The following is a 19,256-nucleotide window of genomic DNA, read 5'->3' as shown; positions in this document are numbered from 1 at the left end:
GAGGAATCCATATGTCGAGCTTTGAGATTAAACCTAGGCGTTTCAAATGATCACGAACGGTCGAATTCGGTAAATTTAATTTCTCAGCGATTTCACGAGTTGTTATTCGCCGGTTTGCATCAATTAATGCCTTTATTGTGTTTTCATCAGCTTTAAGTGGCCTTTCAGGACGTGGTGCATCTTCGATATCAAAATTGCCGGATCGAAATTTTGCAAACCAGTTTTGACCCTGGCGTTCCGTCAATACATCTTCCCCATACACGTCGGATAATTTTTTTCTTACTTGAACAGCATTTCTACCTTTTCGATAGTAAAAAAGAAAAATATGCTGAAAATGCCGCTTTTCACTTTCCATATTTGAAAGGGTACCAACCAAAAACTACAGCGTAGACTCAATCAAACTTTTTCACAAGCAAGCCATGCTAGATCAGCAGTCAAAATATATAATGATTATACGGCTTAAGTGTGAAGTTGGCCGTGAAAAAAAAAATTAAGTCCTCTGTTGGGAAACAACGAAATTACTTTCCAAACAACCCAATACTTATTTCGTGACACATACAAAATATATAACAGCTCTAGTAGACATCTGTCAAAGGTTTATCAACATCGTTGTAAATACGTTTAGAAAAGTAAAAAAGACACCTCATGTAACCTAACGTTTTTTATATATAGTTAATGTCTACATCCAAATTTTAACTTGATAAAACTGTTAATTTTGTTCATACTCTGATTTTTATTTACTTCCTCTTTGGCTGGTTGTCGTACATCATAATTGTTTACCACTGTATAAATTATGATGTATTACCAGGCATCGAATGAAGAATAATATACTTATAGTGGATGTACAAATTAGGACATAAGTATAGAAAATTACATTATCTATGGTATGCATAATAAAAGTATCCTGTGAATATATATGTGTATCTTTTCACGTCTATATTTTCAGTACATATATCATAGAAGTCCAGATAATCTATACAGAAATCTAAACTATTCGAAAACGTTAAATTGTTCAAAAACCGATAAATCGCTAGTTTATATTCAGACTAATAGTTTATATTCAGCTTTCACAGACTTATGAAAATGTAGTTACCCCTGTAAAAAATTGCGCACATTTAAATGAAACATCTTTAAATAATATTCATAAAATTCCCGCACTTTTAGTGTATAAGGTTGTACTAAAATTATGAATTTAGTATCTTAAAAGTGAATCGGTATACATTTATTATACACTTTTAAATAAAAAGATGATTAAAACATACTGTTACAATTTTTTAAATGACTTAGTTTTACAATCATTTATGAGACTTTTTTAAGAACATATTTACAACAAGATGCAAGAAATATCTTTAGCATCGATCGAGAAGTACCGGAGCGGTCTTCACAAGTCCGAAAAATGTTTATTTTTTCATAGCCTTTGGTAGCATCGTGGTCTGGATTCAAACATACCGTTACAATTTTTTAAATGACTTAATTTTACAATCATTTATGAGACTTTTTTAAGAACATATTTTCAACAAGATGCAAGAGTATCTTTAGCACCGATCGAGAAGTACCGGAGCGGTCTTTACAAGTCCGAAAAATGTTTATTTTTTCATAGTCTTTGGTAGCATCGTGGTCAGCGTTACAGCTTCCTACCCGTGAGTTCCAGGTTCAAGTCGTGTTACCCATGGGACAAGCCAGCATTCTCTTACGGTCGTTCGTGAAAGTATTTTTCATGTTTTCCTATTTAACTCTGTAATATTCCATTTTTTTATAGTATTCTAAATTATTTGAGGTAGGTCCTGAAACTTTTCATTTTCATTTCTAAACTTTCAAAAAGCGTAAAACATGCACGGGACAAACACATGAAAAACGTGCATGGACGATGTCACCTTGGTTCTAGTCCAAGCTAAATAAGCAAATTTTTATAAAAAATAAAATTGTATGACTTTCAGGACCTACCTTAGGACCTCCATATTCACGTGGTAAAATTTGAAACAAACAGGTACACCCAATTAGGAGAATACCGTCACGAATGATTTGACCTTCCAGGTCTACATAGGCTGACACTTTCATATCACCTTAAGGTAAAGTAAAACTCCCTTCAAATCAGTCGATTCGAATACAACACTTTTTTTTAAGGGTATAATAAACGTTTAATACATCTCTATTTAATAGACTCCTGTATCTGCGATATTACACATGCAAAAGACATCTAATGAACGTATGTTGTGTGTATATTAAGGTAAGAAAAATTGACCTGCTACAGACGTAAAATATACGTACATTTTATGTAAACAAATATAAATTATTTTATTCGTATGTTTGACATACGTACTCTATACGTTCCTAGAGCACCCACGTTTTCACAAATAAACGATGTATACTAAACGTATAATATACTTCTATTTAAAGCGTACTTGTGTCTGACATATCACACATGCAAAAGATATGTAATATGTGTAAGTTGCGCGTATATTAAGGAAATGAACATTAATTTGCCGTATATATATGACACATATATTTTACATACGTATAATAACAAACATAAAGGGAAATTTATTTCTACCCATAAAGTACATAATACAACAAATACTTGTAATACGTAATACGTGCTTAGATGTATTCAAATAACATGGTACATTAAATGCTTTTTTGCTGCATGTTTGTTATATGCTTCCATAGGTGTACGACCTGACTACTGCAGACTGAAAGTGAAGTCATACAAAATCAAAATGATGTCACGAGACATATCGTTTTGGCCGCGACGGTTTTCTTATACAAATACAAGTATTTGCAAGGAATATATATATTTGCCACAGGGCATATACCAGGACACTAGTATTTTATCGTTGCAATCAATGCAACTCATTGCGATGAACAAACGATCACTTTGATTTTTTTATTCTATTAATGCGTTTCTTATATATAACGATTATAACCAAGATTGGCAGTTACCAGGCATTGATATAGCGGGTAGGCACGTGACCCTAAGGCCTCCACGTGGCCGTGGCCCGCAACGCGAAAAATGGCGGACGGTGGGTCGCGTGTCGAGGAGGAATACTAGCCCTTTCTATCGGGGGTGGAGCGGAAGTGAATTTTTAAATGCCTTTCCCATAACCTGGTTCGCTTACCGGTATGGTGCAGGCAACACCCTAGAGGCGGCAGTTACGATCACGGTCCTGCTCAAGGCTCGTGGCGGTAGAAGAAGGCGGTTTCTCACACTCCCAGCGGCTGCCATCCCCGGCATGGCAAGGTTCACCGAAACTTTTTTAATGTCATTTAATGGGGTGAGGGGGGGGGGGGGTGAGCACTATTCATCTGTTTTATTTAGATTCAGTGATTTATACAGGATATTCATTTGATTATATTCGTAAAGCTACATCTTATTATTTAATTAATTGTACGAACGAACTGAATTGGCCTCAATTTTGTTTGCGTTCATAAATGTCAATGCATGTGTTACCTAATCACCTGTACTCCTTCAAAAGAGGGAAATGCATTAATCTAATTTATGTTTCGGCAGAAACAGGAAGGAGAATACTAAGGCGAATAGTAAAGCAAAGCGCACCTTGCAAGAGAGAATCTCGCGTCAGCATTCCGCAATTGATACGCGGACATATATCGTTACACTTCCGCAAGCCGCTAGCGCGCGACCTCCAACGTCCTTGTCTCGTGACGATCCGTTTAGCACAGTATATATTTTGCGCACCATACCCCCATGGACATTGTACTCCTTGCATTATAAATAGAACTTTTTCATTCAATATAAAACGACGACTTGATTCTCACGAAACCTTAAAACACTCCTGTGTCCTCATTGCAACTTTCCAACCACCCTCTGAGGACCAAAAACCTATCGATCCAACAAAACAGGTGGACCTAGCCGCTCAGGTTATCCTCTCCATGTTTCTCAAATCATAAACTGGTTACGCGTGCGTACGAGTTAATTTCTCTACAAACAGTATACCGCTTGGAGGAATCTGCAAAATTCCCCCGGTCTCGCAAGCCACTCGGCCGCCACATAACAAGACGTAGGACCTTGGGTCTCCTCCTGGTCAATATTATAGAGATAGGACACTTAATAACTACCGGTCTGGATGAGCGCGTCAGTTTAGTGTCCAATAGAAACGCAGAAGCTCTGTCCGTCACCTGGACCTCTCTGACGAGTAGACTGTATCACAAGGAACAGCTGTGCGATTCGATACTCCAGCGATCACAAGCCAAAAGCAGGAGGAACGACGACGCTGTGGTTTCCAGATCAGCGAGAGGATCTAAGGAGACTCCAACCTTAGGGCCCGCCCCGGTTTGAAAGCGTTCGTGTGCAGTTTCTTGCATAGCTGACCGACATGACGTCGTATCAGCCGAAGCCGGCCGACCGCACCTAGAGGCGAAGCCTCCCTAGCGGCTCCCCCATTTCTGTGGGGTTGTACTCCGTACCCCACCCAGCAACCCCACCGCCATGGGGGCCCGAAGGCTCAAGACGGGCTGGAAAAACCCGAATGCTCCGGACCGCTCGTACAAACCCAGGGAAGGCGCTTGCCGGGTCGGGGCCTCCGCGACGCACTCCCCGAAGGGAGGCCGCTTGACCCCGCCCGTTGCCCTCGGGGAACTTCGTGGAGGTCCCTCCCCTGCACCCGCGTGGTGCGAGCATTCGTGCAAGGCCCCAGCTGAGACGCAATGCTCCAGCGTGGGTTGGCGCGCGTTCCAAGCTAAAGCGGATGGGAGCCCAGCCCATCGGCCGAGATAACCCGGCGAAGTCGGGCCGGGCTTTCCCATTTATCGGCCTGTACTAGCGCGCCACCTTCTTATTACGGCCGGTGGGGCCGGTCCCCAACCCGCACCCGGAAAACCGGGACGCGGGACGGATTACCCGGAGCACCCCCAGCCGTCCGGTCGAGAAGTATTCCCATGACGAGGGCCACCTTTCGCCGGTAACTCTAGGGGGAACAAGAGTGCGGTCAACTCCGCAGAGCGAGCATCTCTCATGGTTCTCCAGTAGCCATTTGCCGTTTCGTTCCGGATCCCATAGCCGACCGACAGAAAGACAACACCAATGGTAAGCGTCTGTGAAGCAGTTTTAATTGGTTGCAGAGAAACAGGGGAATGGGGGGGGGGACTTCCGCCGTATGTTATTTGTAGCCAATCAAAACTTATTCCCGTTTCGTCGTTCGTCGCTGTAGCGCGAATGAAATTTCGGCCTAATGAGACCAAAGTTGCGATTACTGGATGCCATCATTTTTTAAGTGGCAACTAGAATTTCGCATCAGCCACTGTGAGCAAGAACATATTTAATGTTAGATTGATCAGAAGAAAAATTATCACGGACCATGTATCAGCAATGCGACATTTCAGAAGAAAACGACGAAATAATATAAAGAACAAATGTTCGAAGCATTGATGTTAGATAAGTGTGATTGAAAAAGCTTATTTTTAACATTTTGCCGAAAGCTTAGACAGCATTAGAACACATGACGGGACGGATTTGTATTTCAGTTATGAAATATCGGTTTCTAAACGTATTGTAATTTTTCATTATGAAAATTCGCAACCTTGGCTGCGTTTTTGGTCGCTACTGAGCGGTAGCCCTTAGGTGTAGTTAAGAGCATACAAAAACAGATAACAGTATAAAAAATACATAATGTTTTCAGGAATGACATGTAATATTTTAAGGTATGTTACATTACCGTACCTTGCATATGTAGAACAACTAATATTATTAATTTGCTATAATTTACGTACCACTGATTCAATTCATTGTACAAGACTAGATCAATTGTAATTATACTAATATGACTGACATTGCGTGTGTAAAATGAGGGATTACTCCCAATATAAAATTCCATAAATAAAATTAAATAGCTGGCTGATCTTCTTTTCTTCAACATTCTACTAGGTTTTTTCCGGAAGGCCGCCGACACTTATATGTTGCCAGTTTGCCTGTAACGAAAAGAGATTATACATTTTGTATACTTACGCGATTCTGCAGTACACGTATGCCTAGTGTGTATGCATGCGTACACACACAACACATGCATAACACTCATACACACAGTGCACTCAACGGCGAACAACTTCAGTAATTTCAAATTAAGTTGCGTGAGTATTATTCATTGTTTCATATGGATTGATAAATTCTGATGAATAAAAATAAAAACAAAAATTATCAAGAGCTTTTTTTACCAATTTCAAGAATACATGTGACATACATGTATTACATGCGCTATTATTTATATGAAATGATAAAAAGCGTTAAGGCGATGTGAAAGTGGCATCTAAAGAGTCAATAATTCAGCAAACTTCTCCGAACTGGGAGTATCAAATTGTTAACAATTTTACACCGTAAATATAGAGGCCCTAAGAAAGGTCGTGGCGCCTATAAAACTTCATTTTTTCCATTTTGTTATAAACATTCGTTTTTAATTTCTATAAAGTGTGACGAACAAACGAATCGAAAACGAAATGAGGGGATAGGTTCCGGGCCCGCAGCGCCCGGAAGATCGCTCGTCACCTTTGTCCGATCGTCCAGACGGATCCATTCTAGCTGGTTTTAAAACGAGATTATACATAATTTTATTAGAGGGTTGTTACAACCCTTAAAATTCGTTTTTCCAAAAAAAACCAAAATATGCTTTGTTTGTATTGTTCTGGTCTATAAATACGGGATAGGTTCCGGGCCCGCAGCACCCGGAAGATCACTCGTCACCTTTGTCCGATCATCTAGGCGGATCCATTCTAGCTGGTTTCAATACGAGATTATACATTATTTTATTAGAGGGTTGTTACAACCCTTAAAATTCGTTTTTCCAAAAAAACCAAAATATGCTTTTTTTTTGTATTGTTCTGGTCTATAGATTAACCAAGTTTCATTTGGATAGAGCAGTTACTGCTCGCGTAAGGGGTAAAAGAAGTATTCAAAGGGATGGCTCACCCCTTAAAAATGAATTTTTTCGAAAAATTCCAAATGCATGTTTCATAATTCTTCATTCCCTACATTTTGACGGTTGTTTCATGAAAAACGGTCGAGTGCTTCTATATGAAACAGTCAACTCACCCCCTTGCCCGGCGAACTTTGAAGCCTGATTTCACCCCCTAAAAGTGTTTATCCGCCGATAAAAAAAAACCACGGGTCCCTTAGATTTTAGTCCTCTATAACATATTTAAAAATAAACAAAGTCGCAGGGGGACACCTCAGGTACCTTCCTTGTGAGTTGTAACGGCTTTCTGAACACCGGTATAAGCTGGTACATTACAATTACGTTGGTGTACAAGCTGGGAGATGACTTAAGATGTAATTTTTCTCGGAGTTAACGTGGCGCGTCGATTTATTATCACGCGTGTACTTCAAATGACATTACTGGCGAAAAAGGTAGAAACTGGAGATAAAAGATTTTTTATTTGACCAACGTCGATTAAATTTTTTGGCGCCTTTCGCATCACCTTAACATGCATTCATATCGATTATTAATTAACAAGTTTCCAATATTAAAATTAAGCATAGACACAGAAGGAGAAATTAAAAACGTAAAGTATTTATTATTTCATATACCAGGTGTATAAGCTTAAATCCGCTGTTTGCTCATAGATTGCGTTAGTGAGCATGTTAAGTTACTATGGACATGCCATACTTTTGTTTAGTATGAGTTTGACATCTGTCAACAATTAACAGTGCACATCATCAGCAATTTCATACAACAACATACATTTTTCCTTTGGTAATCATGTCTAGTTTTTTTGCCAGAAAAAGCATATGCGGGAAGCTCGGCCTTTCAGCTTCAATTTTAAGAAATCGGCTGCCGAATTGCATCGAATGTTTGTGGAGGCCTATGACGACAGCGCTTTACCGGAAACAAAGTGCAGAGATTGGTTTCCTTGGTTCAAAGACGGCAATTTTGACCTGAGCGACAAGAAGTGTTATAATCGGCTACAATAAGTGTTAGAATTGGCCCAGGAAGGCTGAGGACCATCAATTGCACGCTCGTTTGGACGAGGACAATACTCAATCGCAAAAAATGCTTGCCGAGCAATTGGACGATACTCAACCAGCGATTTCTATGCGCCTACGTGCCATGGGAAAGGTTCAAAAGATCGGAAAATGGGTGCCGCATGAATTGACCTATAGGCAGATGGAGTGACGCCAAAACACATGCGATATCTTGCTCGCTAGACAAAAGAGAAACTCGTTCCTGCATCTGATTGTGACTGGCGATGAAAAGTGGGTATTTTTCGAGAATCCTAAACGCAAGAAATCGTGGGTTGATCCCGGCCAACCATTAAAATCGTCCGCAAGACCAAATCGCTTTGAGCGGAAGACGATGCGGTGCGTTTGGCGGAATCAGCAGGGTATCGTCTACTATGAGCTGTTGAAACCAAGTGAAACGGTCAATGCCCACCGGTGCCACCAACAACGGATTAAATTGCAGTGTGCTCTGCGTCAAAAAAGGCCGGATTATCAGCAAAAACATGACAAGCTGATTTTCCTTCACGACAACCCACCATCGTACACGTCAGAAATAGTCCGAAACTACTTGGAGGCACTCAACTGGGAGGTGCTACCCCATGCCGCTTATTTACCAGACCTGGTCTCTTCCAACTACCACCTGTTTTCGTCGATGTACCACGCGCTCGCTGAGCAACACTTCGATTCTTATGAAGACGTCCGACAATGGCTTGATGAATGGTTTGCCTCGAAAGAGAAGGCATTTTTTTGGCGTGGTATCCACAAATCGCCCGAGGGATGGGACAAATGTGTAGCTAGCGAGAGCCAGTACTTTGAATAAATTATTTTGTAACGTTAGGACACGAGGCGCGCGGGTTAGGTGGCGTCCTCGTGCGCCACGGTCCACGTTCGGGTCTCTTCCCGCGACAGTGGTCCGCTTGGAGGGTCTTAGTATCCCCGAGGAGTAAAGTCTGGGTGGAGTAAAGTATCCTTGACTCGATAAAAATAACAGAGTTTATTGACTGGTGTTTGTCCGTTGCCGGTCGACGTCACTCGGTTGCGGTCTGCAAGCGAAACTGTTGGAAGCACACCGGATACAAACGGTATCGTACTTAACCACTTGCGCTACGATTTAATTTTCGGATGCCGTGCCGCGCTCTACAATACAACATGCGGTATAACATCCGTACAACATACCCTATCGATTCTGAAATATTTCCAAGATATCGATGACGCTACGCGATGTCGTGCACTCTGGAACTGTAGCTCGAATAATGAACGATCCAACTGTTAGCCGACGTGCCGAACACGTCGATTTTGTTTCTGCGACAAATGCCTAACGACGTGGTATACATGTCGCTGGCAGTTTTGGAACAAAAGCATCTCGACGTGCGTGGCACGTCTTTATAGCGCAAGTGGTTAATGCTAATTGTTACGGGATCTCTGCTTTGTTAATACAAGATGCAAATATCGGTTGAATGCTACTGGTTTACAATATGACTTATACGTTAGTTGTGGTAATGACTCTAGCCCTACTGTTCGAACTCCCGGATCGGAGAGGCGATACGACGGTACAGGTCTGGTTCGTGTCGTCTCTGTACGGAATTGTTTTCGGAGATGCGAATTCGCGCCTATAGTGATTCGAGGTCTCGTTCTGCGAATCGGTTTTTTGAGAGTCTATGTGTAGGCGGGTTTCTTCCCTTCCTACAACTCTGACTCTCTTGGCCTCTTATAGTGCCCGGAAGGCTCGCGCGCCTGCGAGAGAGCACGGGCCGTGGGTCGCCGCGTAGCGGCCGCGGCGCGCACTAGTTGGCCGGCGTCGGGCTTGCGGGAACCGGGCGCCGGGCTGCGGTGCCCGGCCGTAGTATTGTGCGAGTCGTGTGGCTCGGCCAGGGGGTCGACACTCCTTATGGGAGAGGTGTAACGCTGAAGTTAGTTCACCTACTCCAAGCAAAGACTGCGCTGGTGTCGTGACTTTTCAGTCGAATAGAAAGAGAAGAACAGAGAACAAATTTTCTAACCAATAGCAAGAGACTCCAGGAGGCGCAGCGTAGATGCGCATAAAAATAATCGGGACAACTGAACCAAAGTGAACCTAACCTCGATTAGTGGCAATATTTTCACAAGTTTCGATTACCTCGGGTATTAAATCGCGAACGTGAGTTTGCCAGTAATAGTGTAAATCAAGAACAGTTTGTAGTTTCTTACTATAATAATTGTAATAATTAAATGCGATCTATAGATCGCATTTAATCCATGCAAGTAATCATAGCAAAAATTAAATTTGTATAGAATTTGTATATTTATACATTCATAATAATTAATATTTTTATCTTAATAAATATGTGACTTTTTAACTAATGTTCAATGTAATTATTTCAGTTCTTACAGTGATTTAAAACAGGCATTGCACCACTGACACTTTTTTTACTTATTTTATGTTTAATATACTGTTTTCTTACATTTGTGTGTGTCAGTTTAAGCAACGCCTGTTTTAATCATCGCAAGTACTTTTTAAATCCCGAAAATATCCCTTCGTTTAATAAATGAATTTGCATAGCCCGCCAAATAATTTAGTTCGCGAAGAAGGTTTACTCCAACCGAAGATGGCAGTAGTGCATAAAGCGTTACACCCCAATACATGGCAGTGTCGACCCCCTGGGCTCGGCCTCGGGGGCCTTGGTCCAAGGCACACGGCTTGTTACAATTTTTTTGCTTTCTATGAAAAAACATGCATTTTTCTGACTAAAAAACAGCGGATTTAAGTATATACACCTGGTAAACTAATCATCTATTTATTGTTGATTAAAGAAAGATTAAAGAATATAATTAATCAATTGTTCGTTAGTTTCATACCCCAATTCCCGTGGTCCACCCCGTACCAGCAGGGTTTTCGGCCGTGGTACCGATTCTTCGACAGACGATACCAGATCCAGAAATCGCCCATGCTTGTCGTCCATCTCGTGTAACGGCAACGTGTCGAAAACCTTGTTTTGCAGTCATGACTGATAAATCTGTATCGAAATAAATATCCTTATGATAATTCAAATTTAAATGCGGTTATATTAGGTTATCCAGAAATTGACTGCGGTGTTTACTATTAGAGATTTGACGAGTTATTTCAAGAAAAAAATATTTTTCCTTTATGATAATGTTATGTACTATTTTAAAGAGCAGACTTCTGTGTACATAATTTCAAAATGATTGGATTAATTTAAAAAACGGTTTGACGTGGTTTTTATAACCGCTTAATCCATATCTGATAACAGAATATTGAAATTCTAGGTGGCTGATCCAATATGGCGAATAAAAATGTCCATAAAAATGGCATCGACTAAGTCATAGCAGATTTACCGAATTCACTGTTCAAAGAAACGTAGTATTTCCGTGAAAGAAGTGAGAAAATGTCAACACTGTTCGTTATAACCTACTAATGAAAATAAATGACACAGAAGAAATCAAAATCGTTACACAGACAATTTGATGTAGTTTAGTATTACCAATATGAATCGGGTCATTCGGCATTGTAGGCAAAGTTTGCCAACAGGTTCCACCTGGGAGATCATCTTCTCGGATTCCACGCCGAACGAACAGTCTACCCATAGTGTCTAGGGCCCATACCACGTTTTTACCCACTGCAATTTGTTTTAGATGAACGCCTGAAGGGGGTTCAACGTTTGCCCACTGATCACCTGAAATCACAATACATTACCGTACATTTCAAATGTAATGAACAATCTCGTATGGAACACATTTTGTTTTTATTAAAAAACAAAACAAACTAATAATGCAGTAACAAACTGATATAATGTTCTTATAACCACAGTACGGAATTTGAAAAACCAGCCTGACTTGTACCGATTTAATCCCATATTAGGCATCGATAATAAAAAAAAAAAAAAAAACGTACAAAATGAAATGTGGCCTAATTAATAATTTAATTAGTTTTAAACTAATTAACATAACATGATATGATAAGGCAAACTTGGCGAATTGTCAACAACTGGATGGTCGAACATACGCTCTATTAGCACACGAAAAGATCGAGTTGGAGGCATTGACAGGTCGAAAACGCGTCTAGAAGATTTACTTGCAGCTCGCATGGAATTTGGCCGCGGCATTAGAAAGATTCATGCCGAGTACATGGGGTTTGGGCTGGTTTGTGAATGATTCTAGCGTCAATTGTACATTGTTCTGTTGTACGCAGCTCTGGTAGGGGCCCATGCAGCTAAGCTTGCAACCAACAATTTCCGTATTACTTGGGCGCAGCGGATTATTCACCTGCGAGTATGTTCCGCTTACAGAATTATATCAGTGCAGTAATGTGTTCCGCACGTTATTGCACTTTCTCAACCTTTAGATATTGACATTGTAACGGGGATATGGTTGGGCTGGGAGGGTGAGGGACATGGAGAGGGAGAGGGAGAGGGAGAGCAAAATTTTGTATATCGGTATATTTTGAAAGGTACATATGTAACTTATTTTTCTACATAGTCGCCTTGAACTTCGATACATTTTTCATACCTTGATAACAGTTTTTTTAGACCCGTGTCAAACCACTCTTCCGCCAAACTGTTTAACCATCTTTCTACTCCTTCTTTCAATTCATCCTCATTCACGAAGCGTCTCCTGCCGAGATATTGCTTCAGCTGCTGAAACAGGTGAAAGCGCTTGGTACAAGGTCAGGGAAGTAAAGTGGATGTCCGAAAACATCCCATCGAAACTTCTTAAGCAGCTTTTGAGTCTGGTGAGCGGAATGTGGACGAGCGTTGTCGTGAACAGAAACACTGTTTTCTTTTTTTAATTTTCCCCTCCTTTTGTTCTGATTCGCCCTTCTGAGTCGGTTTAACACCTCACAATAGTGTGCAGATGTTATCGTGGTGTTATGGGGCAGGTAGTCAATAAACAAAACCCCCTTGAAATCCCAAAAGACTGTTGCCATAACCTTTCCAGCGGATGCCACAACTTTCGCCTTTTTTGGAGCTGGCTCATTCTTGTCTTTCCACACTTTACTGTAAGTTTTAGATTCGGGTGTATAGTGATGGATCCATGTCTCATCCCCAGTCACTATTCGGTCGAAGAAACCGTCTCCCTCATCGTCGAAAAATTGCTGAAACTGCAATGCAGCGTCAACTCTCTGCTCGTCGTGTAGGCGTGGAACCCATCTTGCACACACTTTTGATAGACCCAAGTCGTCAGCAATGATCCTGTGAAGTGTTGCACGGCTTATCTCAATATTCGGAGGCAGTTCATAAAGAATTTCATCAAGCGTAAGGCGCCAATCGGAATCCAAGATTCTTCGAGCATGCTCGGCAACACTCCGAGTGCGTGAATTCGAGGGCCGGCTGCTTCGTTGTTCATCGTGCAATGTTTTTCTCCCATCAATGAATAATTGGCGGCAACGAGCAACCATTGAACTTGACATAACATCTTCACCGTACACACTACACAACTCGCGATGAATTTCAGTAGCATTTTTGTTTTTTCCGGTTAAAAAGCGAATAACACCACGAACTTCACAATCAGCGATAGGAGCGAGTGGAGTCTCCATGGCGACTGGGGCGTGACGGACTTAGCAATGAATGCACGAGCATAGGGATTTTACAGGGCTTGCACTACACACAGGTAAATATTCCCTCCAAGTGTCAATCGTTTCTCGCTAACCACACGGGTTTAAGAAAATAGTGGAACTTACTTTTGGGACACCCCTCGGAGAAGCCGAAATACTGAGATTTCGGTCTCATCTGTAAGCGCAGGTACAAAAAGGTCTTATTCTATCTGGTTACCCGGAGCTAGGCATGGAATTCGTAAGTTCAATTAATGTCTAATCGGAATGAGAGATGGAATTAAGGTGAAGAATGAAGGTGACAAGATCTTGCGAAAGGACCTGTACATGGCTTAATCAGCGGCCAAGCTCGGTGACGTCCTCCTTATATCGACCAGCCGCATGATTATGCGTGAACACCTCCCGTCCATGACGTGCCCTAGGATTGGAGGCCTCCTAAAAGCCTCGCTACCAATGGATGTCATGATGCCGCCGTACCTTCCTGGGTTGATGCACTTAGATCGCTGGAGTACCGAGCAGCACAACTGTAGCTCGAGGCGCGGATGATCCTGCGAGTTCAATGGTTTCTGTCTCAGACTCGGTATGAACTGGGAGCCGAGAACCAGGGATTCCAAACTCGAGGTCGATGGCAATCGATGATAAGTCTGCAGGACTTCCAGGTTGTGACAGGTAGGCCCGTCTCACCCATATTCGAATTGCGCACCACGGCGTCGATTGCGCTACCGAGCGCCGGCGCGTTCGAATGCCGCCAAGTTAGCTCAAAGAGCCCCGATGACCCGGCGGAGAAGATATCCGCCGGGGACTGTAGTGAGACCCGTTGAGCATAGTGCGTTTTGCCCAATATCCTCTCCATAACGTCGACACTGTCTCGCCGCCCCGGAATCCTGGATCCGAGCACTGCCCCAGGTGAAGCTCTGAGAGACCCGTCTCCGAGTTCGAGCGCCGAGGCCCACCGCCCGGCTCCCCGAAGCCCCACTGTCCGGCAGCGTGCCGAAACACCAGCCCGTCGTCACGTGGTCGGCCTCGATCACGTCGAACTCTCGTGTAGCTTAAAGTAGTTAAGTTAGGATAGATATAGGATAGGATCAATTTTAGTAATAAACATTTAATACTTGTTATCTATATCCCCGTCTCGACTTTTCATTTTAAGGTGTAAGACTTGTGGTGAAAAGGCAAGAGGCGTCGTTGGCCTGTTAGTTGCTGATTTTATTCATGAATTTGAGACGGTATTCCATTCGGTGGAGGTTTCCACGATCTAGACGAGGGCGGTGGTTGCAGGGGCATTCGATGTGCTGCAGTCATCAAGATGCGTTTTGGGCTGAATAATGGTGACTTAGTCTACTTGGGTTGGTGGAGCGATTTTCGTCAAGCGACCTTAGGACTTCCTTTCGACAACCAATTTCTGAATAGCGTGCTAGTTTGCGGAATTCCATGACTACCTTTTCGGGTTACTGATGTGACGGGTGAGCCCGTCACGCCGTTTCAAACCGCGCGCCACGAGTACCGGCAGCGCCTGCGGCGCGGCCGAGCGTCGACGTCCCGATTGTGTCAGGAAATGGCGCCCAACGACTAACCTGCGACCCCTCATACCTTTCCCAATCCCAACCAGAGAGAGAAATAGGAAAGAAATAAACAGATAGGAAAGATAGAATAAAAACATAAGGAAATAGATGAATAGGAAAACATAGGATAACATTACAGGAACTGTTACAGGAACAGAGAAGCACAGAAAAATAGAATAAAAGGGAAGAAAAAGAAAAATATAGAGACATAGGGATTGAAATAGGATTCAACATTAGGGAAACGAAATTATCAAGAAAGGAAACGAAAATAAAAATAAAGATTTTAAATATAACAAACAGGAAAACGTTGGGACATATACAGTAAGCGTAAGATCATTACAGATCATCACAGACAGAGACGAGATGAAACGCACGGCACAAACAGTACAGGACAACACAAGATCACAGCAAGACAACAGCACGGTAAAGGCGGAGACAGCAATAATGATCGACCAAACCGAACACCAATTTACAGAACAAAATACCCTCATGAACAACGTGACCATACATAATCGCAGAACACAATCACACCAACGAAATACAGCGCGAAATAGACGATTTACAAAGAAAGATACAACTACTTCAGGAAACCCTACGAAAATACACCACAGACTTACATAATTTACAAATAAGACAACATAGACGACGAACCCTCATTCCATCACAACTCGAACCACACCGACTACAAGAAACAGGAAACACCACGAGAACACTGAACATGACACCCACTCACGACACACAACATACACACACATATACTCAAACAGCACCATTACCAAAATATAACACTTACATACCACATAACACATTACCAAGACCAAACCAGCAAACACTTATACGGCACACATACGCACCCTTTTACCCACAAAACTTAAGAACCACAGACACACCACACACACTCCACATTAACAATCGAATAACACAACAACCCCCACATGAAACACAATGGACACACTCTTATAACAACTCACAAACATATACACCCCCATTCCAACCGTACAATAAACCACCGGTCCATATAATTAATACATGGAAAATTTCATATTCGGGACAGACACATGAGAATCTACACACTTTCCTCGATACAATACGAGAACTACAACACAGTTACCTATTAACAGATAACCAACTATTAGACAACATATTCATATTACTTAAAGACAACGCGAAACAATGGTATGACATACACCGACAACAATAGAACTCATTTTACGACTTTGAACAACACATACGAAACACATTTCAGGGACCAGATTACATGAACATTTTAGAACAAAAAATATGAACATATACGCAAAACCCAAACCAACCGATCACAGACTACTTACTACAACTACAAACATTAGCACAGCAATTAAAACCCTCTCTAACACAAGACAAACTTTTATACATAGCATATGATAACCTACGACTCGAATACCAAAGAGGCATACATAGGAAAGTCATTAACAACATAACAGAACTGCAGAACCTAGGAAAGAAATGAGAATATACCAAATTTAAAGCCAAACAAAACGAATACACAACATACCCAACATATGAAACTCAGAGAGAGAAAACACAGTACCGTACGTTCACTAACACAAATACATACACATATACCTACCACGCCTCACATACCAAACCTCGGGACAAAACACCAAGTTACACACACTAACATCACCTCTTCAGCATACCAGCCACAAACACACAATAGACCACCATTACTACCTATGCCACGACCACCAATCGTCACATTCCCGACAGAAACAAACTACGACCGACCGACATGTCACTACTGTAAATCACCACAACATTTTATAAAACACTGCACAAATGGACAACCACGACATAAATAGAACCAGGGAAACGACAGGTGAGGAGGACAGTGAGGGCTGCAGCACCTCCCCTAATAGAAGTCCGACACACAGAACAGAATGCACACGTACACACACATACAGAAAAGATGAACAGATGGTTTATGCCGATCAAAATCACAGACTGCATCATAAACGCACTAGTCGACATAGAAGCAACACATACATACATGAATCGAACAATTGGAGAACACCTCAAAGATCTAGAATTGCCCACAGCCACACCCTCAAACAACCAAATCACCGTCGCTAACGGACACGTGACAACAATTGAAACAATTATATTAAAACCAATTACAATAGGCAACCAAGCATACATTACGAACGCCAGACTAGTACCAGACCTCACATATAACTGCATCCTAAGAATGGAGATCTTAATGGACATACGAATGAAGATCGACTTTAACATCAAAACATGGACTCTATCCGACGAACCACACATCCAGTATCTCATTGAAATAGACCCAACGTCATTACCACAACCACAGACATATCTAAAAACCCAGGAAACGTCACACACCCCTCATGAAGAGAAGACTGATAAGCAAAATGAGGACTATCCGAGATCTTGAACAAATGGTGAAGCAACTTATACGTGATCTCTACTTAAGTGAAGATGATCAAATTTCTCAGAAAGCCATAGATCTCATCCTAGAAAACTTCACCATACCAAAAGGTGAACCCAAGAAAAAGATACAGTACCGGATAGCAAGATTCAAAGAAACTCCAGGCTATATCAACATGGAGACGCAAACCCTCCCCAATCTTCTGTGTTTAATGGGATCTAGTCCTCGCTACATGGATCTTAAGAATCCGATGAGTATGTTCTCAAATATGAAATACAAAAATTTCTTTGAATTGTATGTGGAGATCTCATTAAGTAACCTCACAGTCAGTGTAACTGAGAATACAGACACTATCAAGAACCTGGCCGAAGAAAAGAAAGAATATTCTGTCGTCAAAAGATTCCTCTCAAAATACAGCGAGGAGGAAGAACTAGGAGTCCCTCCGAGAAAACAAAAGAGAGACAACTCAGATCCCCCAAAAGGTAGTGAATTGGAATGTCCTCCTAACAAAAATCCCTTCCCATTCTTAGAAACAAAGGCTCCAGCTCGTCTGTTCTGTGTTGTACTGAACATACCTTTTCTCAGATCAGTATTGATGGCTGAGTGCGTTCACCAAGATGCTAAGTATGTCAACAATTTGCCACCAGATCAAGCATGGGCTTATTCTGACTCTAAGTATGTCATTCCCGCAATAGACGATCGCAGATCAAAGTACTCTGGATCACTTTTATCTAAGAAAGATAAATTGATTGTTAATGAGATATCAAAAAATGTACTTTCAGAATTAAAAGAAGGAACTGAACAACAATCTCAATTGGAATTATTACCACAGATGAGCGAGAAGAAGCCGGTAAGACAAGACTTTCGTGAGAGAACCGAGCAGAAGGAATAGAGACAAAAATCGAAGAGAGTGTGCCTCCCAGAACTCCAGACCCTGACTACAGCCAGCGGGCCGACGTCCTACCAAGTCCGCCGACCGATCGATCGACTCGACCATGAGGGCCCACCATTACGGTCGACACGACTTGTCCAGGGACGCCGCGCCGCCGCTGACCCGCCGCCACGAGGCGCCAACCGTCCCGCCATTTCGGCCCACCGGCACTCGCACATCGACCGGACAAGTAGTAAGTAGAAATTAAGAGTAGAAAGTAAGAATATAAGTTAAGAATATAGGTTAAAGTTACTGTAGATTTAATAAATTATAACTCGCGATTATTACCCTGTGCTCTCTTGCTCTCCCCCCTATCCCCTCACCCCGTTCCCGTTATACCATGTACGGTCGCGTTGTTCATGTGGGTATTTTGTTCTGTAAATTGGTCCTCGATTTGGTCGATCGTTATTGCTGTCTCCGACTGTACCATGCTGTTGTCTTGTTGTGACCTTGTGTCGTCCTGTACTGTTTGTCCCGTGCGTTCCATCTCGTGTCTGTCCGTTGTCGACGTTCTTATTTCGTGTAATATTCCGTTCGTATCTAATGTGGACTCACGTTTTATTGTCTACATCCCTATGTTTTCCTGATTATATTTCTACTACCTTCTATAAGTACCAAATATTTTATTAACGTAATTCCAGCACCAGTTGGCGGCACCGGGGGTTATCGTGGGCAATCACTAGCAGTAAGTAAGCAAGTAAGTTGTAAATAGGCGTCGAGGGTAAGAATTAATAGGGTTAAGTGTACTATCGGGAGAGCATTTCGAGTCCTTACCACCGTCGGTACGCGTCGAGGAGGAAGAATCGAGATAGCAATTATCGCGCCGCGATACCTATCGGGACATCTGATAT

At 42.0% G+C, this 19,256-nt stretch overlaps 1 protein-coding gene across 2 annotated transcripts in view; it reads right to left on the bottom strand.

The window, feature by feature from the left end:
* Positions 1-5,816: 5,816 nt before the first annotated feature.
* Positions 5,817-19,256, bottom strand: part of LOC105694388 (tectonin beta-propeller repeat-containing protein) — a 58,529-nt gene continuing 45,089 nt past the window's right edge. For both annotated transcript variants that reach the window (XM_012415012.1, XM_012415013.1), the window contains exons 23-25: positions 11,422-11,613; positions 10,778-10,935; positions 5,817-5,922 (exon numbers count right to left, since the gene is read on the bottom strand). In XM_012415012.1, the coding sequence (XP_012270435.1) occupies positions 5,875-5,922; positions 10,778-10,935; positions 11,422-11,613 (398 nt within the window). In that variant the 3' untranslated portion in view covers positions 5,817-5,874. The remainder of the gene's footprint in view (positions 5,923-10,777; positions 10,936-11,421; positions 11,614-19,256) is intronic.

This window comes from Orussus abietinus, unplaced genomic scaffold, assembly GCF_000612105.2.
Source record: "Orussus abietinus isolate OABI.00-Male unplaced genomic scaffold, Oabi_2.0 scaffold199, whole genome shotgun sequence".
Classification (NCBI taxonomy): domain Eukaryota; kingdom Metazoa; phylum Arthropoda; class Insecta; order Hymenoptera; family Orussidae; genus Orussus; species Orussus abietinus.
Note: the sequence above shows the minus strand (reverse complement) of the source record. Positions and strands in the feature narration are given on the sequence as shown.